The 26,422-nt window shown below is 35.8% G+C and overlaps 1 protein-coding gene across 2 annotated transcripts in view; it reads right to left on the bottom strand.

Annotated features, from left to right (window-relative positions):
* ADAMTS6 (ADAM metallopeptidase with thrombospondin type 1 motif 6) overlaps positions 1-26,422 on the bottom strand; it is a 329,091-nt gene that overhangs the window by 115,143 nt on the left and 187,526 nt on the right. For both annotated transcript variants that reach the window (XM_027863321.1, XM_027863322.1), the window contains exons 10-11: positions 15,438-15,584; positions 5,327-5,468 (exon numbers count right to left, since the gene is read on the bottom strand). In XM_027863321.1, the coding sequence (XP_027719122.1) occupies positions 5,327-5,468; positions 15,438-15,584 (289 nt within the window). The remainder of the gene's footprint in view (positions 1-5,326; positions 5,469-15,437; positions 15,585-26,422) is intronic.

Genomic DNA, 26,422 nt, shown 5'->3' with positions numbered 1-26,422 from the left:
TCATACAGCATTCGCCTGCCCCACTCTCTTATCGCTACACAGTGCTAGACACCAGAAGCTATCTCCAGAGACAATCTGAAGGCTGTTCTTTGGAAAATGTGATAAGGACTTGGTGATCAGTATCAGACCACGGGCGATACTTTGTCTAACTATACTCACTATAAAGGAAGGAAAAGCAAAATACAATATACCAAAAAAAAATGTTTACGCGTTAGTCCTAAGTCATCTCAGGCTGTGAAAAACTTCACAGATAATAAAATGCACCACAGCGAGGTCAACCATGTGCCAACAGTAATAAGATCTATAAAATTTCTGAGGTTTTGTCTGGGGCCTTATGTCTATCTGTGGACCAGCTTTGTCTTGATGCTAACCAGTAAACTATGCACTGTTTATTGTTAACATACATTGAACCACTAAAGTTATTTTGAAATAATGTTTGGATCATGATTTAAACTGACAGAACAAGGAAATTCAGAGTTAAGGCTGAGCTTGAGCTCTGAATTCATCCATTGTGTTTAAGGATCACTTTGCATTTTGGTATACAATCAGTAAGATCACCCACACAGTCTAGACTCCTTATGGCACACAGGCACAGTAGTGACTACTTTAACATTAAAATCCTTTCTGACTTTAGACTTACTAATGCAGATTCTTGTTTCAGTGTGCTTTTGCTTGATTCAGTTTTTCTACTTCTTTTTTAGTAGGAGAGACTAAAACAAAAGGGGGGAAAAAAGTGAGATGACAGGCCGGGCACATTCCTTTGGGAAGTGGTAGACTCAAATGAGATAATATATTTAAAGCACTGTGTAAGCCTTCATGTACTGTATTAATGCTAGTTATTATATTATTATATATTGTATATTAGTATATCATTATTATATTATACATTTATATACTCATTAAGGTCAGTATTATATTTGTTACATATTGTATATATTAATATAGTATATCATATTTATATATGCAATGTTATATAATATAATACCACATGGCTATAGTATATTGTATTATAATGGTTGACACCTATAAGAAGACATTTTTGGACACATTTATGATCTTAGTACTATTACTTTATTTGTAGGCCCCTTCATTTAGGAAGTTCAAACTCCTTAAGAAACTCAGTGACATAGGTACTATAAACCTAGCATATTTCTTTATAATCTGTAATATCCCGCTTTTTGTGCTGTTGGCATGGACTTAGATGCTGCCTTGAAGAAACTCTAACTCTAACCATATGAGAAAGTGAAATTCACTCATACAATCTATTGCAAAGAAATTCAAACCCAATATTCAGGGCATTAGACAACTTAAATATTTTTACACCTCAGAACATTCCAAATACCTTTGTGGCCCAAGGAAAGCTCTAGTTTTCCCCTTCTCTTTCAGACATGGCTAGCATAGAAAGGGGGCTTGTTTTCTTGAAGAATTTCCTAAACAAACAAACAAACAAAACCCTGGAATCCAGCTTCCGCTGGGTAAAGAGAAATGAAATCATGGACTGTCCCCTAAAACAAGGAGTACATGGTACCCTTAATTTACTTTGCACATTAATTATAACTAGTGGAAAGAACACATGACTGGAAAGAGTTTTGGGTTTCAGACCAAGCTGCACCAACCATTTTGAGACCTTGAAAAATCGAAGTTTTTTGTACACTAGCTTTCCCATCTATAATGAATGAAGCACTTCACAAAAGCACTCTGAATTTTTTTCAGGAAAAAATGTATGAGGTAAATGCAAGGATTTATTATTTGGCCATTGCTAAACATACCATAATGTATTATTTTAGGGATTAGTTACTGAGGACAATCACTTTACTCCTACTTCTGAAATACATGGGAACCATAGCTAAGACTCAACTCTAGGACAATAAGGAAGAACACTGTCATAAACAGAAATGACCAAAAAAAAATTTTATATGAGTTCTCAAATTTGACCAGCATATAAACTGACGAACCTACTCCTGTAAAGAATTCAAGCAGGATTTCTGAGGGCTATGAATGTGGTCCATGGCAACCACTGTACTGACCACACAATGACCAAAAGTTGGAAGCAACAGAGAGTAGATAAGTGTGGTCACTGCTGTGGTTCCCAAGTACCACATCTCTTGTCATTAGAAATCCTGTCTGAACACCATACTGAGCACTAGGGCAAAGTGCAAGGAGAGGACTGAGCAACCTACCCGGAATCTTCAACTTCAAGGAGGATTTCTAGTCTGAATAAACTGGATGGAGTCCAGGCTGCTCCGATGATCCCTCTGCAAGGGTGGATGTCTGATCCCTCCTGGCACCCACATTCAGATGGTAAATACATTAAACGATTTATTAAACATTTGCAATTAATTGCCAGGTACTGTGCTGACCAGAATACAGATGACTTCTCTGCTCTTCATGGCCATTACCTAAGTTGTACCTTGTCTACCTGATAGAACTGGCACCCAGAAAGACATCATGCTTTGTTCTCTAAAATGGCATTTATAAAGATATTTAAACCCTGAAAATCTACCAGCTACAACAGCTGTGTAAATACAGTTATATTCAGCTTTTCCGGCACATATTTACTTACTGTACAGTAGCAATTGTCTAGCATATATTTAGATGCTCATTAAAAAGTGGACTTTTGACCCAACATACTAAATTCTTCACTATTATATGGCCTTTTTCTTTTCTTTTTTTAATGTAGCTCTCTGGGCAAGTACATGAGTTTAAGGAAAGTAGTTTTCCAATAAATTGGTGTGAGTATGGTTGAAATATGTATTTATTTGTAAAGTGTATGCTTATCTATACAGGCCTTCCAATCTGATTTCTGAACCGAGAACACAGTACACACTTTATCAACACAAGGTTTAAAGAAATGAAAAAGAAAAGAAACACAAAGCAGAAGGCATATAAACAGAATGCATTCAGTTCCTTCATAAGTAACTAGCCTGATTTTCTAATATTTAAATGCTCAGTTAAAACTGACATGAATGACAATTTTACTCATGAAGAGATAGGAGATTTAAGTTAAAGTATTACTTTATTTGAGGAAGAAAAAAACACAAGGCATACCTAACTTTCTGTTTTATTGACAATACAGATCAACATATACAAAAACAAAGAAATTAAGTACATAGATGAGGGTAGAAGCAATATTCCAAACTACAGTTTGAGATTAACTATTATCATTGACAATAAAGAAAAGCAAAAGCACAGAAAAATGAAATTCACAGAAAATCTCAAAAGATCATTTTGGCCATTGATTTCAATTTTTAAGAGGTAGGCTATGACTAACAAAATTTTGGCAACTTTCACATACCAATAAGGGGTCATCCACATTGAAAGAACAGAGTAAGATAACAATCAGCTCCCTTGAATTCAAATACCACCTCTATGTAAATGATTCCCAAATCTATATATACAGTCCAATATCTCCTATGAGCTTCTTTCTCACAGAACTAACTGCCAATTAAACATTTCCCACTGGATGTCCCATAAGCATTTCAAACATGTCCAAAGCAGAACTCATTATCTCTCTGTCTTCAAATCCTTCTCACTCATTTCCCGATTCCTGTCAAGGACACGGTCATCCTTCCAGTCACTCAGTTTCACAATCTCAAAGTCACCCTTGACTCTCTCCATTCTCCTTCATCCCCCATATCTAGTCACTTCATGAGTCCTGTCAATTCTGCCTCCACAGCTCCTCTTTCCCTTTTCTCTCCAACTTCCCTAGTTCATAATATATTATTGTGTAGCCTCTTAATTGATCAAGCTGCTACAAGGCTGTCCTCTCTCCAATCCATCCACCAAACGGTAGTCAAAGTCATATTCCTAAAGGACACATCTGACCACATCACTCCTCTGCTTAAAAAGTGGCTCCCTATGGCCTCTAAGAAAAAATACAAAATTCATCAGTTTTGAACTGAAAGCACTTTGCAATCTGGAGCTATCTTTCTAGGCTTATTCCTTATCCCTTTCATAAACATTAAAGTTCCAGTTTGACAGACCTATTTGCTGTCCCTCATATGTCATATTCCATTTCCAATGTTTGTATTTTTATACAGGCTGTCTCTCACACTTAGAATGTATTCCCCTCTCACCTCTTCCTTTAGAACCTCTACTTCCCTCTCTAGAACTTAGTGCAAGTGAATTTTCTTCCTGTTGCTTCCCTAGTAGAACGCAAACTCTTTGCAGGCAGGGACTCTGTGATTTGGTTGATTTTTTTTTGTCTTTGTCTTCCTAGCACCTCACACAGTAGGTGCTTAATATATGCTTGTGAATTGGCCGACACAATGAAATAAATGTTAAGGAAGATATGTGAAGATTTTTAAAGAAGAAAAGAAAGAAGAAAAAACTTCACTCGGGGACCTCAAAGAGTATGCCAGTCACAATCTTTATATCTATTGCACAAAATGGCAAGGAGTCTGCCCAAGCGTAATGTTGTATTTGTCATCCCAAGGGGATTAAAAATGAATTCCCTTTGTACCAGAGACCAACAGAAGTCATTGGTGAAAGTGCAATGAGTATATTGCTTAGTCTAAACTACTTGAAACTTTTAATTCTTTTTAATGTTACCAAAAATAATTTTTTTAAAATTCCCAAGTTTCATTCATTCAATAAACATAAAACAAATAACCTTCTACAGCTACAACACTGTGCAAGGCAGGCTAATATATTTATTTATTAAACTAAAGCTTAGGAAGAGGCCAAAGTTTTTTTGTACATTCCATGGTGGTACACACATTGCTACTTTGTAAGGCAAATGTGGAAAGATAATCAATCTGGATGCCAACATTTTTTCACAGCCATCTTTGTGTTTGTTTGTTTTTTATTCGAGCTCATGTCATTTTGGCCCTGCCTGAGGATCTGTTTGAATGTGGGCAGTGGGTGAAGCAACAGCTGAATGACATCACCACTAACAACTATGAATTAAAACAATTCTAGCCAATTTGAAAGTACCTATTAGCTTAAAATTAAAGAGAAAAAAAGTGGGGAAGGAGATTTCAAAACCATAGGTTTTTTTTTTTTATTTTTTAAACACCACAGACTTTAATACTTATAAGAATAAATGCACTGGAAGCTACTCAAGAGTCTTCTTGCTTTCTTGAAAGGAGCTATCCTACCTCAGAATCATTCAAACATCTGAAAATGGTGAATATACAAATCAGAAAAAAAGATGCAACATTAAGTTTAAAATTTCTTAGCCCATATTTACACTGCAAGTGTTACTCAAATGACTGAAGGTAAACATGTAACGAATGATTCCATCTAACTCAACAGTTGCATCATGAAGGAACAGATATACAAATGACTAAGCAGTACACTAAGCATAAGTATTAAGACTTCTTACCCCATATTTACACTGGCGGGATGTTGCTCCATACTGGAAACGACATTGCTCGTCAGCATCATACACCTGACCTGGGGCCACAGCTGGATAAAGAAAGTCACGCTTGGGAGGCTCATTATCAAGGCAAGTACCACGGCCTGAACTGTTCAACATAAAGGATCAAAGGAGATTAGGTACTCTGTGGACTCTTTTAGTCAGAATTATGATACCGCGTACTGAGTTCTTTGTTTTCACATGTTTGAACACATGAAGAAATATACTCCACTTGTAAATAATGCCTCAGTAGGATGATATATTTCTAGTGAAGTTTTACAGTTAGTTGGGAATAAGAGATCCAAACAGTCATGTTTTTCCATGACTAATACATACACGCAAAATCTCCTTAGGTGATAATCCAAATATCACATTGTTCTTTAAAACAATGATTTCAAATAATTTTTGGAAACAAGGAAAACATCATTTCATATTTGCTCTAAGCCTCTTGTTTGTTTTCAGTGAAAACACAGCCACATATGGTTGTGGAATTAAAAACATGAGATGTGGCAAGTAACAAAAATGTGGTTTGTAACCCTTAACAACTTAATCTATGTAACTCCACTTTAGGCGGAAAAGGAGATTCTGTGATCAGACATGTCCATTGGATCTGGAAAAACACCAATAATAAACGGACAGAATGAAAGCATAGTCCCAGAGCCAAAAGTCTCTGCTCAAATGCAGTAAAAGTGTTGAGTCTCTTAGAAATTTCATATTTCAGCTAAGGTCATCAATGTTGAAAAAATGGAAACATTCTCTCTTTATAATCTCTGCTTTTCAAAGTATGTCTGCCGTCCAACATAATAGTTTAATTTGGTGGAACAAATAATATAAAGGTCATTAAAAACCAGACCGAGTGCCTTCATTTAAAGAGCTTTATGCTTTGCACAATATAATTGTTCATTTTTATTTAGTCAGTGTGCATAAAATAGGACAGATGCTTTTTTACTTTCATTTCACATGTGAATAAGTTAGAATTTTTAAAGAATTCCTATGCCAACATTTAAACATTTTTTCCAACATTCCTGTCAATTGTGCCAGCCCTAGTGTTTTTTTTCCAAATCTTTTCCATCTACTTTGCCAAAGGAAAATAATTTCACAAGTAGCAGTTCTACAACTGTTATTTGGGACAGCTCAAATTTTCATTTATAGATAAGTAAAAAGAGAAACACTTTGCAAACATTTTATAAATTCATGACATTCAAATGGTGTTAATTCATTCACTGATTAGAAGTTAAGTATTGCAGCAAATTAAAATCATTTTCAAAACTGAATCACATTATTTCTGAGGTCAATCAAAGACAACAATGACAACATACTCTATGTCCATCTCTCTAGACCTTTTTTAATCTTTTCTTTTTTTTCTGACTGTGATTTAAAAAATTAGTCAAAAAAGAGTAGTTCAAAAAGGTATCATAGCCAATCTCAAAATATACCGTATTACCCTACAAATGAATCATGGGAAATAACATAATTATCACTTTTTAAAAATTGAGCTATTCCTTCACTGGCAAAGGAAAGATGTTGCTTCCATAAGTTCTTGGGGAATATGGTGCTAACACAGATAAGTTTTTACTAGTGGCTAATGCCATAATCTCTGATGGCAGTACAGAAAGCATCTTCTCCAGCAACTTGGCAAGTAAAATAGTTCACATTACCATTATATAGAAGAACTTTCTTATCCCCGATTTTGAAATCTTCTTTTAAGTATTGCTCCAGAAATTACCCTGTGCCCAGGATAGGTGAGGATTTAGGCTAGGTGAGTGAAAAAGAATACCAATTTCACGCATTTTTTTCTCAGCATGATTTTCATGGTTAAAGGCAGGCTGGCTTTAAAAATACATGGATCCACATCATATTTGCACTTCTATAATATTGTTAGCGAATTCAAAAGTTCAGGACATACTTTGCTTAAAAAGAAGATTCTTGATAAGGAAATCAAACATAAACTATGGTGAAAGAGCAAGTTACTGTAAAATCACCCTGTTGGTTTTCAACAGGAATAGGTTATTTGAATTAATAGTGTCGATTTCCTCTCATTTTTAACACTACTTAGAATATTATCATGAGCATATCTTATGAATATAAAAGATGAACATAAAATACCAACAAAATTTTGTTGTATTTCCAGGAAGAAACTCTGTAAAAAATATATATATAGTGAAATGTTTGAATGAAGAGTTAAATGTACAATAACCAAAAAAAAAGCATAAGAAAAAGATCATGGAATATATTCATCTTGTGGCTTCCACTTTGAATCTGCTTAAAGCCAACCATTTAATTCTTTTCCATTGGTTAATGCATTTAACTTGCCTTTACAAAGGAAAGGAAGGAATTCTTTTTCATTGGTTAACGCATTTAACTTGCCTTTACAAAGGAAACGAAGGAAGGAAGGAAGGCAGGAAGGAGAAAAGAAGAGAAGACAAGAGAGAAAAAATTTAAACCTGGGAAATAAAAAAATGAAAGATTTAAGCCAACAAGGTACAACTTTGGGCAAGAGTTGCCAAAGAGAGCCCCTAAGGAGCAATCCATGGAGAGTCCAAGAACTCCCTGAAAGAAGAACTCTTTCCTGGCGACAAACTGGGCAACTGGTTAGTTTTGTGAATGAGGCAACAACTACCTCATTTAAGCATTTATTCCATCCACACTCTCATGATATTGACACAAAGGTATCCAACACATGATTCTTGTCTTTAAGATCCCTCAACAAAGAGTAGGCCTAGTCATTGAACCATAGTCACCTTGCCTAGACCTTGACACAGACTTATCCAAAATAATGACTTTACTTTTAGAGCTTTATTTAGAAGCACTTCATGTTCTACTGAGGTTTGTATTTGGTCTGAATAAAGACTTATACAGATCTTTTTTGTTTCCCTTTCAGAACTGTATAAAGTGAAAAACCATTATACGACAATATGTAGGAGCAAAAGATTAAATATATAATATGATATAATCCAAGTGGAGAATGTCATGCATTTACTAAAATCTGGTATTACTAGATGAATAGAGATATTTTGGAACATGACACCAAGGAAGGAAGACTTTTTTAAAAAGGTTTCACTGCATATGACTGAGAGCTCTCTTCTACCTCCTCCTTTACACTCAGATTAGAATTCAATATTTCTAGTCATTGAATCTGATCTCTTACCAATTTAGTTAATCAAGTGACACTTGTAAATAATCTCCATGAATTATATACAATGCAGAGACACTATCTCAACAGAATAAAGATTATTATTGGGATGGAGGGTAGAGTCTCTCATCATCACCTTCTAATTGACCAGTCAATAAGTATTTATTAAGCACCTACTTTGTACCAGGTACTGTATGAGGTGCTGAGGATACAAAGGCAAAAATGATACAGTCTTTGCTTTCAAGGTGCTTACATTCTAATCTGTAAATGTAATTAAAAAAAACATATTGATACAATTTACTTTGATAAAGACTAGGAGCCATCTTTCCTTCTTTTCTCAGTGTAAATATCCAGTCTTGTGATGTAACCAAATGAATGGTGAAAAAGAGACCATTTAATTTGACTTTGCAGATGGAACAAAATTTTTCCAGTCTAAATAGATTTAACTAGCCCAGCATCCCTCCAAATACATAAATAACAATCTTTTTTTTAAAAAAAAATTAGCATTTTGTAAAATATTACTGGCCTTGAGATATATATGGCTAATCTGTAAGGCTAACTTATTTGGCCTTATGCTTTATATAATAATCCTACCTTCCTATCTATGAATTGTAAAATCTTAATAAGAATAACTGGTGACTAAAGTGTTTAGATTAACTAAATTTTTGGTTAGAGCATTCAGCAGAAAAAAATTCTTGAAAAATTTTTCTGAAATTCCACATTCTAGTAGAATATGTATATTTATATATCTTTTTTAGATGAGTGAAGAAATTATACTGTGCAAAAATAATTATTCTAAACATGAATACATGTTATATTTTATTAAAAGTTAAGCTATTGTATGAATTTGTTTTCTTGTCATTTGTCTCTTTTACATAGAGGCTCAATACAGAAACAATTGTAATTTGCCTACGATTCTGGTTATGATCCATGTAGATTTCGCTACATAAATATTTAGGTCATTGTATTCCACCTTACATCATCAGTGTTACAATCAATAATGGTGATGACATAAAAATGATTTTGTGTTTAATTTTTGTTAAACATATAATAATTATAATAATTATCCGTGTAATGGGTGATATTCAAAATTTTTCCGTTCTGTTGACACAATTTTCAGTCACTACTAAACAAATATAAGATGACAATGGCACATTATAATAATGCAAAACAAAAGATTTTCACCAACCTCAAATCCTTGGTCCTAATATATTCAGACCAGAAAACATAGCATTGCTGGTATCACGGAATGTGAGAATTCAAGTGTAACGCCCTCATTTTATCGATGAAGAAACTAAAGCACAGAGATGTTCTTGAATTGTCCAAGGTCACATGACAAGATAGTGGAAAATCCAGGGAGTAAACTTAGTTTCCTGGTTTTCAGTTCCATTTCTTTATCCTCTTCTGTGCTATTGGTATGGTGGGGAAAGTGCTGGATCTAGAGGCAAAGCATGCCACTCCACCTCCCTGAACCTCAGTTTCCTCATCTGTAAAAAGAATGGGGGGACTAAAAGGCCTCAGCAGTCCCTTCCAGATCTAAATCTATGATCCTACGATTTTACGTTTTTCACAATTAAAAACCAAACTCCAGTTTACATCCATGATAGAGAAGAAAATTAGCAAATTCAAGGACTATTTCCATTTACGCTTTTACTCTTCAGGCTAATTTTGTGATTAAGTTAGAGTTTCTGCATTCTGGTAGCATATTTGCTTTTCTACAAGTATCATATTTCACACCAGGGATTCAAAGTCAATAATACTTTTATGTTCTCACAACTCTATCTCAGACATATTGTCTTTCTTATATAGATAATTAGCCTAGAAAATAAGAACAAAAACAGAATCATAATTTGTAGGTTTGCTAAATAGTCTTCCTCACTATCAAACTTAGTCAAGGTTCAGCCTTTCGCACGTTCTCATATGGTCAATATATGAATTTGATTTGACTTGCAGAGTATATGATGACTCCCCTGATCATGTTTTTCAATTTGCTTTCACTAAGACAATTTATACTCTGATTTTCAGACCTGTAATCCAAAACAGTTCAGTCAAATGATTCTTTTTAACTTTGTTCAACACTTTGTTATGAAAAAGGTAATATTTTCATGCCATCTCAAAAAAAAAGAACCACCAAAAAATCCAACACATTTTTAATGTCACTAAAATAAAGCAAAAAAAAAGGGACAGGATTATCATAATCTCTTATGTATAAAGACAAATTACATCTATAGGAGCTTTTCTATCAATTTTGACATAGAATTGGGATTGTATTATTCTTTATCTCAAATCATCCTGATTCAAACCTCTCATTTCTTCAGTACTATAGGTACTGAGAATAATGCCTTCATCTTTTGGGTCTCTACACTCAATGATAGCCAAGATCAATGTAATCAGACTATATTTTTTTCAGGTTGCAAGAACCATGCTGATCCTAGTTAATTTGTCCTTGTTCTTTCTTTTACACATCATTAAAATATGGCTATATGAATAGTTGCACAATAAAAACGGAAGCTTGTCACAGAAATGGAGGGAAGACTGTCAAGTTATTTTCTAAGGCACACTAAAATTTAAAAAACAAAATCAAAATGTCAAAAATTCTTTATTCTGCAAGGAGGCCATCTCTCTAGAAGTGCCTATCAAGCCCCTAATTGGCTTATTCTTTTTGCATAGTGGATTGACATTAGCCTTTGAATATGGCTACCCCATAAAAATATTAATTAGTGTCTTGGTCACCCTGAAATTCTTTCAGCCTCCATGAGAGCTGGTTCTCAGGAGCCAATCTCTCAGTTTTTCTTCCCTACTTCACTTTGGGATGTTAGATAATAATTTTGCTCCCCACACCTTCAGCATCCATGCTTTTTGTGAAAATGGTTAGTCTGTATTTAATTTGGAACTGAAAGAGTCTGATAACAATTTTAACAGCTTAAACAATTTTAACAGACCCTAATCTAAATAAAGCTTTGCTTGATTCAGAGAAGCCCCAGGAATTGTTGAAAACTATTTGAAATTACTCTATCCTCCCTCTAAATAGTGGGAAATACATCAAAACTAGTCTAAATTCCTTTTGACTGCCCTTCACTGCCTGGTAGATTAGCTCATGGTCATCAGTGGGTGTGAGTCATAATACCGGGTTCATCTTCTCTTTACTTTTTTTTTTGTTGTAAGTTAAAAAAAAAAATAGTCCCGCAGGCAGATAGGAAGGACACTACCTGCAAAGCCGTCGTCGGGGAAAACATCAGAAGCTGGCATAACTCGTCCATTTTAACGGAAATGGGTTCTTTATTATTTAATCGGGACGGCTTCTGGGCGATTCATGAACCACTTATTGAATCACCGAGTTTAAGAAATCTGAAAAAAAATATTGGGAGTTGGTAAACACCACCTCCTGACGGATTGACAGCACTCAGTGTTGCAGAATGATACAAGAGAAACTTGTACTCTACTGGCTTTTATGGTCAAGGAATCATTTTCAGCCCAACAGAGTGAATAGCAAATCTCCATAAATCATAGAAAGCTCATTGTTAAAATTCATCGTCATCTTTGGCCTAGGCAGGCACTAAGGAGAGAAAAGTATGCATTTTGTTGGCTGGGCTGAGGTTTCTAAATAATTTGTCTTTCAAGGTTTCTTTTTCTTGAGGTAAGAAACTAAATAAAATATTATGAGCCTTCCTAAGCCAACTTTAAAACATAAATATAATCATAATTCCTGATCAGATTATCTCTAGATTTTAAAAAATATCACATGTAGCTATTGAAGCAATTAAGTTCAGAGTATTGATAAGAAAGAACAAGAAAAATCCAGTGAAGTCACTCTTCTGTCTTTGTGCTCCAGTGAGCTGGTCTATTTTAAGGGCCTGGAACTTTTTTTTTAAATGCGTGCTTGGTCAGATTGTCACTAGAATTTTTTAGTCTGTATGAAAAGCAACATTCTCCCAGGTCTCTACCAATTGCCTCTCATGCTCATTTTTTACTTGGAATAAGAATTTTGTGAATTTTGATTCTCTGATTCTGTGAGTTGGGAATAGTTTCATAAATTATAAGATTAATAATCTCACTACTCTCACAACAATCACAAGATTTGGAGCTAGAAGGGACCTTGGAATTCATCTAGTTCCATCCCTCATTTTAGAAATGAGGAAATTGAGACCAAGAGATAATGAAGGAACTTGCCCAAAGTCATATAGGTAGGAATTTGAAGGTCTGGGATTTGAACCCAGGTCCCCTGACTCCAAATGCAATGCCTTTTCCACTGCACAAATGCTCCCCCTTACACTTTGATTAACGTCATTCACCCACTCTTTTGCCTTTGGAAAAAGTCCAAACTTCTTGCCTGAATAATGCTGCTTTGGAAGGATGTGGCTCTACAATAGCAACTTCTACTTATTTTGGCAAATCTCGCCAAAGCAGTGGGGCGGAACCGGATTTGGCCACTGCCTCACAAACTCTCTTCTGGAGTAACTGAGTGGTCACATTCAGTCAAGCAAATTCTAACAGGAGTTCAGATTGAGCCCATGTATTGAGGCCAGTCAAGCAGAAGGACGTTGTAAATGAATCCTAAGCCTCATTAAGTCTCTTAAAAAATTAAACCCTAGATAATGTACAGGCATTCACAGGTATTGCCACACAATTTCTATTTCTAGTGACAGATACTTAAATTTATTAGATAAGTGAGGGCTGTCATGGGAGGGGTTCCAGTTCCATCTTGACTGGAGAAACAGAAAATTTTTACCCAAGTGTAAAATTTTGGTTTTGGGATTAGATCATTTTCATAAAATGATATCATTGACTGCTCTAGCTTACAAACGTCCCTGAGGCTATTCTTATGTGAATTTTCTTGGTACACAATGTAAGGAAGGATAGTATAGTCAATTATTACTGAGATTAGAAAGAGCCTCTTGGTCATATGATAGAACCTTCACTAAAGACCTACTTGGATGATAAGTCAGACATGTCAAACATGTGGCCCCATGGGCCACCAAATGCAGCCCATGACACTTTCAAATGCTGGCCAAACAGACTAAATTGTAACTGGGAAAAAATTAGCAAAATAAAATAAAAATAAAATAAAACAAAAATGATATTACATTTTAAAACTAAGTCAATATGCAGCCCACAAGATCCTTATGAGGGTGTAGTGGCTCCCATTTCTCCTTGAATTTGACACCACTGGAGTGAGAGACTCTGGGGTCCTCAAAAATTTGGGACACAGCACAAAATCTGGCAAGCCCTACTAAGTTGGAAAGGTCGTATGTCCATCATCAGAGAACCATCCTAGCTAAGTTCACAGAGGCTCATCACCAGAAGTTTATTATACCAAATGACATTTTTATTTTAGCCACAGAAACTCATAAAGATCTGCTAAAGTATGGAACCACTGAGATCTGCCTTGACAGAAGAAGGACACATAATGAGAAAATTATGAGCTCTTGAAATATTGGAGAAGTATTGAGAATTATTGTCTTCTGAGCTGACTTTCATCTCTAGTCCATTTAAATATTTTTATTTTAATTAATTCACTGAAGTTCTTTTGTAACACTAGTGTTGGAAAGCTGGACCAAAAATTATTTTTTTAAAGTTGTGCTACAACAAACTTATATAGTTAGGAACTGATTAGTGCCAATAATAAATTCCCACAAAGTAGCAACATTATTCAAACTTGCACTGCCTACTTCCAGTGGGCTGGAACCAATTACCGTATTTTACATAACCATAACTGTGAACAGTGCAAATTTGAATACATGTGACCACTTTATGGGATTCTTTATTTTGCACTAATCAGGATCTGGCTGTACTGTATGTATATAGCTTTGAGATATCAGGAAACATGATTTGACTTTCAGCATATCTGACCTCATTCACTAACACAAACCATGCTACAACATGCTACAACATTATATTTTAACTACTGAATTTTTTTCTTTAAGTAAAACAATCCTCAAGATCAAAAAATAAAACCTGTAAAGAGAGATCATGCCAACATAAACTTTAGGTAAACTTGATTTCTTAAAACAACAACAACAACAAAAACAACTTTCATTGCCCAAATTTTCTCTAGGTCAATCTGCCTTCTTCACAAAGTGCTTCACCTTCAAGGATAACTTCACACAAAAGAATTGAGGTTAATGGCATGACAACAAAGCTCTGAAACCTCTAAGATGCTATTCAAACTAAGTTCCACAGGTGAGAACTGGGAGAACATCTGCTTTCCTGGGGCAATGTATACCTCTGCTAACTGATAACCTTCCTTTTGAAGTTAAGTAGACTCTTGTAACATGCATGAAGGGACCAGCAAAATAGTTCTCAAATGCTGGAAAGATGTTAAAAGTCATTTGTTAGCTAGTCTCTGATCTTGGCAAAGAGACATTTTCATTGTCTCTAAGGGCTAACTCCCTGAGTGTTTACTGTATTGATACGCATGCAGGCCATGCTTGACCTTATATAAATTTAACCCAAATGTAGCTTGAGCAATTTTCCTTTTAAAGAAATTTCTCTTAAGGCAGTTGGCCTATATTCAGACCAATAGGGTTTCTCTCTTTATTAAATGCTTTCAAACTTCTGTGATACTTTGTTTTTCCATCAACGAATTTTTTTTAAATTTATAGCATCTTCATATAACTTGTTTGTATATAATAAAGAAATCACATAAGTCTGAATTCTGTATGGCATAGCTTCTTATTTCTGAAACAATACTTAATCACTCATATATTTAACAACCTCCCAACCATATTCCTGCTCCAGCTCCTCTGAAACCTATTTAGCAGACTATTATAATACCATTTGAAAAGGAGGAAAAAGAATTTGCCATAATATAATTTTGGAAACAGCCTGGGACAGCCTCTATTAATGTCACATCATACGATGTATGAAGCTCTAGAGCCAGTGACTGGTTTCTATAGATGGCTTACTTCTGGAAAAATTCATCAGTCCTCTCCAGAGGTTACTTACTCTAGAAAGCTTGTAATGTAGTCCCTGCTGCAGGCAGACCAGGAAAAAGGGTTGGTATTTGCAGTAATGTGAGCTGCCATAAGTTTTGCTGCTTCATGACCTTTGGTCCCACAAGAATTTCCAATTCCATCATGGTTCATCCCAAAACTGTCCAAAAAGAGAACCAACAATGAAACATGCAAGAAAATGAAAAGTGGAAATGAGAAAAAGGATACATAATTTTCCTGTAGAATCAGATCCAATACATGATCTATCTTAGGATTATAGGTTAGCTGGAAGGGACTTTAGAGGTCATCGATTCCATCTCCCTCATTCTTGGGAGAAATACATCCCTAGGATTCAAAATTCTTTTACATTCAGTTCAAGCTAAACACAATTTATGTCTGGGGTTGATGAAGCTTATCACGTGGGTGCCACTTATCTGAGAATTCTCCAGTAAGGATATTAAAATCATTTCCATGCATAAAAGATTTGAACACTAGCTTATGAATCTTGTATTTTGATAGGCTGATACAAGTGGAAGATGCCTCTACTTATCCCACAATAAACTCTCTATCTACAAACAGAATTCAGATTTTTCTTTTCAAAACACAGGAACACATTTGCTTGATCTATGTCTCTATTAATGCACTATATTTATTATAAAGCAGGAAGGAGGGAAGGAAAGAAGAAAGGAAGGAAGGAGGGAGGGAAGGAAGGAAGGAGGGAAGGAAGGAGGTGTTAAGGGGTTGTAACCTGACTATATGGAGGTAATACCCACATGGAGGATGCCAGAGAACCTTCAAAGTCTCCTAGAGCTCCAGTTCTTTCCATTCAATTTCAGGATAGAACTGCAGTTGGTCATTATTCAGTGCTCCCCATTAGAATCTACAAGTCTGGAGTCAGGAATGAGAAAACTCATTTCAAATTGGAGTCCTTGGAACACTGGAATCATTTCCAAGGCCCAAAATCGAAACCAGAAGACTCCCCTCATTGTTCTCTGGAGAGTTTTCCTCAAGATCCCACTCTTGCATTGTGAGGAGTCATTCTTGCATAAGAAGTTGACCTAGATGACTTCTAAGGTCTTTTCTAACTCTAAATTCTATGACTTTAGGCAAACTCAGATTCTTGGTGTTTTGGTGAATTGATGGGGAAGGGGTGCGGTAAGGGAGAAAACCTTTGGCTTTCATTGGTATATGGAACTTCCTGGCATAGAAACTCCTACCATGGCAGACTAACAAATGTCATTTGTGGTTTTAGAGATTTGCCTGCTGCACTGAGAGATTAGATGACTTGCTGAGGATCACACAGCTAATATATGTAACTTAAATCCAGGTCTTTCTGATTGCAAGTTGGCTTTTCTACCTTCTATGCCACAACGCACCTCTTTCAGAATAACTATCTGCAACTATTGCCGAACAAATCCTGAAGTTCATGATAAGGGATTGCCTCTCTGGCTAGTCACACGGTTAGTCAATTGCAGCATTAGAACTTGAAGTACTGACTACTGGATAAAACATTTTTATTTGCTATGTATCTGGTAAGAGGGGCAGAATGTTTAGATAAAATCTCATCTACAGAGGTACATTAATTCCCCTAGCATTCGTGGTCTACACAAGATGTTTCTAGAGTATGTTGTGTTTTGTTCAGCTCTGAATCATTTTTCTACATATAATAAGAGGTGTGTCAGATACATATAGTAATATATGTTATATATTATAAATAAGAACACAGATATGTAGTATATATTACTGTAGTAATATAGTAGATACATATAGTATATTCTATATATAGTAAAAGAGGTATATATATATATAGTAAGAGATGAAATAAGATTGGGCCTTGATAGCATCGTCTAAGTCAATTTTCAGCCAATCTTATTTGTAGAACTTTAAATATGACAGAATAGTTTAAAACATTAATATAATGCCTCCTACGACCATTTTCACTCAGCCAAATAATTTCTTTGTTGTTCCTGTAAATACCACCCATTTGTGAATATATATACTGTTGTTGTTGTTGTTGTTGTTGTTGAGTCATATCTGACTCTTCATAACCCCATTTGGTGTTTTCTTGGCAAAGATACTGAAATGGTTTGCCACTCCTTCTCCATATCACTTTACAAATGAAGAAACTGAGGCAAACAGGGTTAAGTGACTTGCCCAGGGTCACACAGCTAGCATGTGTCTGAGGCCAAATTTGAACCTGACATCAGTCTTCACTGTAGCATATAATTAAATATTTGCTGTCATCAGAATCTACCCTTTTCCTCTTCCCTAAGTCACATTTCTATCACCCTTTCTTAGTTTTTTTTTTTTGGTGCCATACTTCTGTAATCACAAATTACCTTCCCCCATTAATTCTTGTTCTTTACCTCTCTGTGTGGGATATACACTTTCTCTGGGCTTCTCTACTACCATCTCACTGCCAAGGCAGCATTCAAGGCAAACATTCAGAGGTCAAGGGCAGGATGATACCTGCTCCCCTCAATACCTCTGACTTTATTCTCAGATAGCCTTGGCCTGAGGAATGGCTCCAGACTGGGAGTAGTCAGGCAGTTCAGACAGACAAGATTCACTTCCAGCTTCTGGAACTGAAAAATCAGCAAGGGAGTTTTGCATATGCCAAGGTGTGGTGTCAAGCTATTTTCTAATTATGATTTTAAACAGAATTTTTTCCAGGACATCATTTAACAAAAAGGTCATTTATACAAATAATAGATTACTTCTCATAGCTTCAATAATGCTTTGTTACATATTACAGTTAGAATGGATATACTCAAATTATTTTTCCTATTTTTCTCTAAAAGTCATGCTCCCCCAGCCCATTTCCAGTTCCTGGGTATGTCACCAATCCTCTACACTCACTGTGAAAAATAAACAATACTGATTCAGGAGGTCTGCTGAGATTTTCAATTGTTCTGAACTAAGTGAGCAGTGATTAATAAAAATGTATTGTTGGTATTTAGTGTAGCCAGTATTGTTTTACTGATTTCTTATCAGCCCATCTATGGCTTTACCCAGTTTCTAATTAATCATTAACTCTATAAACTTTTGTTTCTACATGTTTTATTAACTTCCAAAATCATTTTGTTCTTGGGCATTTTCTATCTTGGCCTCTTTGCTTACTTAGCAACAATCCCATTCTTCATCCCAAATACCCTTTATGTGTTGTATTCACAAAAATTATTTTGTCTCATTTGACTTTAGGCCTTTTGTTTTTCTATCGCTTGCCCTAGAACCATAAGATCTCAGGAGTGGAATGAACCTTAAGAGGTCATCTAGTCCATCTCTTGCAATCTTAGGCAGGGCCACACTGCAATCCATCAACCCAATCAACCAACAGAAGGACGAACAAGTAGTTACTGAGTACCTACCAAGTACTGAGAAGAAACACAGGAGTAGAGCTCTGGGCTTGAAGTCAAGAAGACCTGGGTTCAGGTCAGACCTCTGATGCTTACAAGTGAGTATTCCTGAGCAAGTCAGTGAACCTCTCCATGTGCCTCAGTTTAACTGTAGATTACATTTAGTAAGTCTAAACAGGCTGCGTTCAATATACTACGCAAGATCTCATGGGGCTTATGAAAAGAGTACAAGATGTAGTCATTGTACCCCTATGGAAATTAACCCACGTAAGACAACTAGAAACACAAGATAGCACTCAAAATAAATGTTAAATATGGGGGGGGGACAGGTAATAAGAAAGAGAAGGATTCAGAAAAAGAAGAAATCAATGTGGGCTAGAGAGGTCAAGGAATGTTTCTTTTCAAGAAACATGAGATTTCTGCCAGGCCTTTAAAAATAGAAAGACATGGAAAATAACAACTCACATTTACAAAGTGATAAGATTTGTAAAATACTTTACTCGGAACAGGTGGGGACCCAGAAATTCAAAAATTTGTCACTAAATCAGGTCTATATAGTTACGTTTCAGATACAGGATTCCAAATCAGGTCTCTCCTGGTTCCAAGTCCAGCCTTCATTCTATTTATTACATGGGTCTTGTACAGACTCTAAAGTTAGCCCCTTCCCCACTTTCCACCAATATTAGCAGATGTGCTTCCAGTGATCGTAACCAAGGACAGTGATTTTCTCACTGTAGCTCACTATATTATTGAACACTGATCCTCTGTCATTGGTCATTAGCTTAACTTCCCAGATACATTACCCTGCATTTGTCTTTATTAAACTATTTTAAGTTAAAACTTGCTCAATTAAACAGTCAGTTTGAACTAAGATCCTGTCTTCAAAGACACTAGTTACCCCATTTTAGTGTCATCTGAAAATTTAATCAGCAAGTTCTTTATTTCACCATCTAAGTCCCTAAGGAAAGTAAAACTCGAACACATACTCACACATGTACACACGTACAAACGTACACCACAAACCATAACGGAGAATACTTCTTCCCTGATTCTATGAGAGATTTGGTCATATTAAAGTTATCTCCTTAGGTAGTCTTCAAGATACATGAAGGTGTTAATTTTCATACTGTTTAATATACACACTTTCCTTCTATCAATGTAAGTCAACCACAGCTTTTCACAAGGAAGTTTTGCTACCTTGGCCCTTAATATTGCCAATTGCCTTATGCAGTCATTGGGATCTTGCTCTTCAGTCTTGACCTCTCTCTAGTGAATTCTCAACCTTTCCCTCTCCATTGGCTTCTTGCTGTCTGCCTACAAATATGTTCCAGTCTCGCCAAACCTAAAAAAGACTCTTTTAATCCTTCTAACCACTGATCTACTTCACTTTCCTTTATCCATTTAAAAAAAGAAGTCTAGGCCTGAGGTCACTTTTTCTTTAATGCCAATTTACACCTCAATCTTTTGCAACCTGGTTCTCACTGTCATCACTTTATTTAAACTGGTCTTCGAAAAGTTACCAGTGAGCATTAACTTGCCAAACCCAATAACCTTTTCTAAGTACTCATCACCCTTAACAAACCTGTAGCATTTGCCACTGTTGATTTTCCCCTATTTTTCAATACTCTCACCTCCCTTGGTTTGCGTAACACCCAAATCCACTGATTCTTCTCTTACTTTTCTGGCTATTTCTCAGTACCTTTTGCTGGCTTTTCTTCCTCCTCTCAACCCCTAAGTCTACATCCACTCCAATCCTGCCAATCCTAAGGCCTTGTCTTTGGCCCTTTTCCCTTTTCTATCTATACTCTTTCCCTTGGCAGCCTCATCTACTATTCTAGCTTCATTATCACATTTAAGAAAATGAAGTCCAAATATGTATGTCTAGCTCTAGCCTCTCCCTTATACTCCAAACTTTCAATTAATACTGTCTATATGATATGTTGACCTGGATGTCCTCTGGATGACTCAGGTACAACATGTACACACATTAACTTATCTCCTCTCCAAAACTCGTTCTGATGACTGTCATTAGATCATAGACTTAGAACTGGAGGAAAATGGAGAGATCAGCTAGTATAAATGCCTCATGTCACAGAAGAAACAGATTCTTTGAGATTACATAACTTGCTCAAGGTTACTAAGTAGTGAGGAAAAGCGCAAGGATAGGTCAATCACCTCCAAAACCAGGGGTATTTCCACCATATTACATTACTTTTTAGTTCAATGGTACCATCATTCACCTAACCACCCATGTACAAACTCCTGGTTATCTCTGACTGCTCCTCCATCAACTCTCACAGTCAATTCTACCTTGGTAATGTATTTTCACATCTGTACTCTTCCTTTTATTTCTTCTGTCAGATAATGAGTTTAAGTTTTCATCACCAAGGCTATTATAATAGCCTCCTAATCAGTCATCCTGTTTCTAATCTCTCCCCCTCTAATCCATCCTTCTACCACTGCCAGATTCTTTTTTCCTTATGTACAGATCTGATCATATCACTCTTCTCTCAAAAGACATCAGTAATTTCCTGTGGCCCATTCAGTATAGACTCTCTCTATGCCTTAGCCTAGAGGTCAAGGCCTTCCATAGTACATTAGCCTCACTTTCCAAGCTTATCTTGGAATAACAGGATTTTAGAACAGGCAGATATATCAGAGTCCATCTAGTCTAAGCCATATCTGAACAAGAATAACCTCAAAAACGGTCATCCATCTTTTGCTTGAAAATGTCAAGTGAGCACTTTTTAGAAGCCTTAATTGTTAGGTAGTTAGGTACTTTTCCCTGAGATCAGGTCTCATTTATTTCTCTGCAACTTCTACCCAGTGCTACTAGTCATGCGCACTGGGGCCTAATTAATTCCTAATTAATTCCTCTTCCACATGTTAGCCCATCAAATACTTTGGACAAAGCTATCATGTTCCCAGAGGATTCTCTGCTGCAGGCAAAACAATCTCAGTTCCTTCCACGGATTCTCATAGGACAGGAAGTCAATGTGCTGCATGATTGTGGTTGCACTTCTCTGGATACTCTTGAGCTTAACAATATCCTTCTGAAACTATGGTGCCCAGAACTGAACACAATATCCCAGATGTGGTATGACTAAGGCGGACTACAGAAGAACTGTGATCTCTTTATTTTTGGAAGCTATGCCTATCTTAATAAAACTCAAGATCATATGAGCTCCACTGGTTTCACATCATACTGCTTACTCATAATGAATTTGCAGTTCACAAAAATTCCCACATCTTTTTCACAAAAACTAATGTCAAACCATACCACTGTCACCTTGTACTTGTGAGATTGTTTTTGCAGCCCAGCTATGAGATTTTTACATTTGTCATGAATGAATTTTATCTTGCTAGATTCATATCAGTAACCTAGCCTGTCAAGGTCTTTTTGGGTTCTGATTCTAACATCTAGTATGTTAGTTATCTTTCTTAGCTTTGTGTCATCTCCAACTTTGACATGAAGGCAATGCCATCTTACCAAGTCACAGATAAAAATGTTAAATGGGATAATATTTGTAAAGTGCTTGGCCCAATAACTGGCACATAGTAGGTGCATAATAGATACTTATTTCCTTCTCCTTCCCCCTGCCCAAATGGCATAGGGCCAGCTAGCCCTTTGAGGTCCTCCAAAGGAGTATTCCTGCCAGCTGACACCAAACCATTAATAATTACTCTTTAAGTCTGGCTAATCAATCAATTTTGAATTCATTTGATTGTATTCTGATTTAAATCAAGTCTCCATCTTTTCCAAAAGAATAGCATTGAATACCTTGGTAAACTATATCTACAATGTTGCCCTAATCTACTACTTTAGTAGCAATGCTGTTAAAAAAAAAATAGTTTGAAAAGGTAGCTTAAAGGCAGATTGTGGAGAGTTCTGAATAACAGGAAAAGAAGTTTGTATTTTAGTGTGTAGGAAATAGAGAATTGAGTAAAAGCACACCAGAAAATTGGTAAAGATAACAAAAGTTGGAAATGGGCCATTTTGAAGGGGCCAAGGAAAGAGAAGCACACTGAAGATGTGGACTGGTCCAAAATTCCTGTAAAACAAGTTGGAATTACGCTCAAAAAAAGAATAGATATGTCCATACTCTTTGACCCAAAGATCTTACTGCTAGGCATATATTCCAGAAGGTCAATGATAAAAAGAAAAAATCTCATTTATACCAGAATATTTATATAAGTACTTTTTGTAGTAGCAAAGAATTGAAAACAAAGTGGGTATTCATTGATTAAGAAATGGCAAAAATAGAAAAAAATGTGGTACAAGAGTGTAATGGAATATAATTCAACTGTAAGAAGATGAATATGAGTAATTCAGAGAAACATGCATTTGAACTGAGGAAGAGTAAAGTAAGTTGAACCAAGAAAGTAATATATATGATTACAAGAATATAAATGGCAAAAGGAAAAGAAAAGAATCCCTGGACTCTAATTAAAATGGCCAAGCTTGACCCTGGTTATTTCTAAAACATGTTTTGCCTGTACTTTGGCTATCCTTCTTATCCCCTTCCTTGATCCAGGATCTTCATACACAGGCCTATGCCACTACCTTGCTCAAGAAGCAACTATGGCTCCCTATTTCCTCTAGAATAAAAGACAAATTCCTCTGTAAAATCCTTCAAAATCTAGCCCTAGCCCACCTTTCCAGACATGTTATACATTCCTCAACGTCATCCACTCTCCAGTCTAGTCAAACTTCCCACTTCCTGACTTTAACACATGATATTCTATTGTTCACCTCCATGCTTTCAAATAGGCTATCCCCTATGTTTAGAATATACCCCTGCCTTCCTTCCACTTCCTGGCACGTCTACCTCAAGCACCACCTCCTTCATAAGATATTTCCTATTCTCCTAGCTTCTATTGCTTCTCCCCCACAAAAAAAAAAACCTCCTTTATTTTCTATGTATTTTGTATCTATCTACTTATATATGTACATGTTGTTTCCTCTGGCAGAACATAAGCTCTTTGAAGGCATGGACCATTTCTTTTCAATTCTGCCTCTGATGACTACTAGCAGATGTAAGTCATTTAACCTCTCACTGCCTTGGGCAACCCTCTAAAACTCTTAAGTTACAAATGATTTATCCAGCTGCACTAATGGAGGAAATTTTACCTTGGAAGTTTCCAACACTTATGAAATCACATGTTCACATAAAAAACTAAGCATTAACACTTAACCTGTGATTTTTTAAAACTGCAAGATGACACAATAAGCTATATTCATTTCATGTATCTTTCAATTTTGTCTATGAAACATTTCTGATTTAAATAATTGATCTCATAATGTACAATTGTTCGTGGTATACTTAAAGGTTAATCCAAGGATGAAGCTAAAAAATTCTTTCCATTCACCAAAGGGCATTTCCCATAATCAGTTACTGGGTAGAAAGTCATTGGTTTCCAAAGTGGTAATTTTCACTTTTGGCTCTGTCCTCTTTCCTCTCCATACATATCAGTCACCAAGCCCTATCAAGTTGTTCTGGTTTTTTTTGGTTTGTTTTTTTTTTTTGCCACTGGTATCTTTCTCTTCCATTCCCAACAGCCACTATCCAAGGCCCTCAATTGCCTCATTACAAAACAGTAATCATAGCATCTTTTCATTGCTCTGCACCAAGTGGAGACTGAAGACATGCTGACTAGTAACTAATAACATGGGTTATTATTTTTCATTTCTTTATCAGGATGAAGATATCAAGTAAAAATTCCACAAGACAACCTTATTCCAAATAATGTTCCAAACAAGCCTATAATTTACAGAACTTCTCATATAACCAGATTGTTCACAAAACAAACTTTTTTTTTGGTGAGGCAGTCGGGGTTAAGTGACTTGCCTAGGGTCACACAGCCAGTAAGTGTCAAGTGTCTGAGGCTGAGGCTAGATTTGAACTCAGGTCCTCCTGACTCCAAGGCCAGAGCTCTATCCACTGTGCCACCTAGCTTCCCCCATCTCAAAATAATTTTTAAATATGCTGAACTGCAATTTTAATTTTATCCTTACCAAATTATGTAAAATGAAATCTCTAAGTTATAACAATAGTATTGGAGCAATATGCACCAAGATTCACCAGGGAGAGCTGAATTTTTGATAGCTCTCATTACTAGAATTTCTTTTGTTATAGTGAGCTGAAATCTATGTCCCTCTAATTTCCACCCACTGGTTCTTTTCTGCCCTTTGAAGTCACATAGAATAAGCCCATTCCCTCTTCTACAAAACAATCCTTAGGATGCTTACAAACAGTGCCCCTACCATAATTCTCGTCCAGACTTACTATCCCTACTTGCTTCAACAGTTAGTTTTATGCCATGAAGAATTCTAGATCATCAGCATTCAGGGAAGCGAGATTCCATCAAGTATAAGGACAAAAGAAACTATCTGAATATTTTGTCAGGGAGAGGGGAAATACCTTTTTAGCATAATTTAAATGACAGCAGGGAAATAAGGAGGACACAAAGATATAGCTGAGATCTGTTGGGTAAGTGAGAATAAACAAATAAACAAACTCAACTCGGTTAATCCTGTAACCTACACGTGTTTGGTTTTTTTTCCTCTTCTTTTAATGACTAGATTTTAAAATGCCCAAGGGAAAGAAAACAAATATCATGTCTTTTGGAACTAAACATCTTTCCAGGTCATTATTTATGGGAAATAGTTCACAGAAAAACTGGGAGATACAGGGAAATGTTCATAAGTCACAGGCTTGCCCTACATGAGGGGTTAACTATGGCAAATGAATGATCTCTCTGTAGAGAAAGAAAGAGAACTGATTGTGGGTCAGAAATGTCACACAAAGACAGTTCTAGAGCTTGGGTTTGATAGCATCTTACCCTAGAACAGCTTCATTTGGCACAGGGCCTGACATGTAGTAAGTACCATATAAATGTTAACTACTACTACTATTATTATTACTATTATTATTATCCAGAGAGACTTTAGAGTAGATAGAAGGTTCAGGATACTTAGCAAAAAGTTACCTGTATGTTCTTAAGTCTATATTCACATTTTCAGGAGTTTCTATATACCATATTTATCAACTCATGTCACAAACATAATGGAAGGTTGTCATTTTTTTATTTGGGATTGGCAATTTTGCTCATAACTTGAGTATTATCTCATTTGAAATGGTATTTGACAAAAAATAAATTTCTTGCCCTTACATGGTAGTTGTGTAATTTACACTGGAAAAGAGTAGAATTTGGTTTTACTTAACTTTTTTTTATTTTTAGGGCTGAGCAAAAAGGGTTTGCTTGGTCTTCATTTTATACGTCAAATTACCATTATAAAACTAACAATTCATTCTGTACTACTGAATAATATCCTACCATTGATTTTGATGCACAGTTTCAATGGCTCATCTGGAAGTTTCTTGGGGGGGGGGAAGAGTAAACATGACTTAATGAGTATAAATTTAATTTTGCATTTAGTCTGGAGATTCTTTTAAAAATCATAACATGTTTTAAAAGCAGACAGAGGATCTGTATAGCTGAAGAAAATCTTTAAAGTGACTAATTTAATCTCTGTCCCTAAGCAATCAGAATTTAAAAGCAGAAGATAATCAAGTTACTAATATATCAACATCTTTGTTTTTGTTAGACAATCATGGTACTTCATTTCTTCATAAACTTT

This window comes from Vombatus ursinus, unplaced genomic scaffold (genome assembly GCF_900497805.2).
Source record: "Vombatus ursinus unplaced genomic scaffold, bare-nosed wombat genome assembly UNPS02014772.1, whole genome shotgun sequence".
NCBI classification, from domain to species: Eukaryota; Metazoa; Chordata; class Mammalia; order Diprotodontia; family Vombatidae; genus Vombatus; species Vombatus ursinus.
This window is presented reverse-complemented; position numbering and strand designations above follow the sequence as displayed.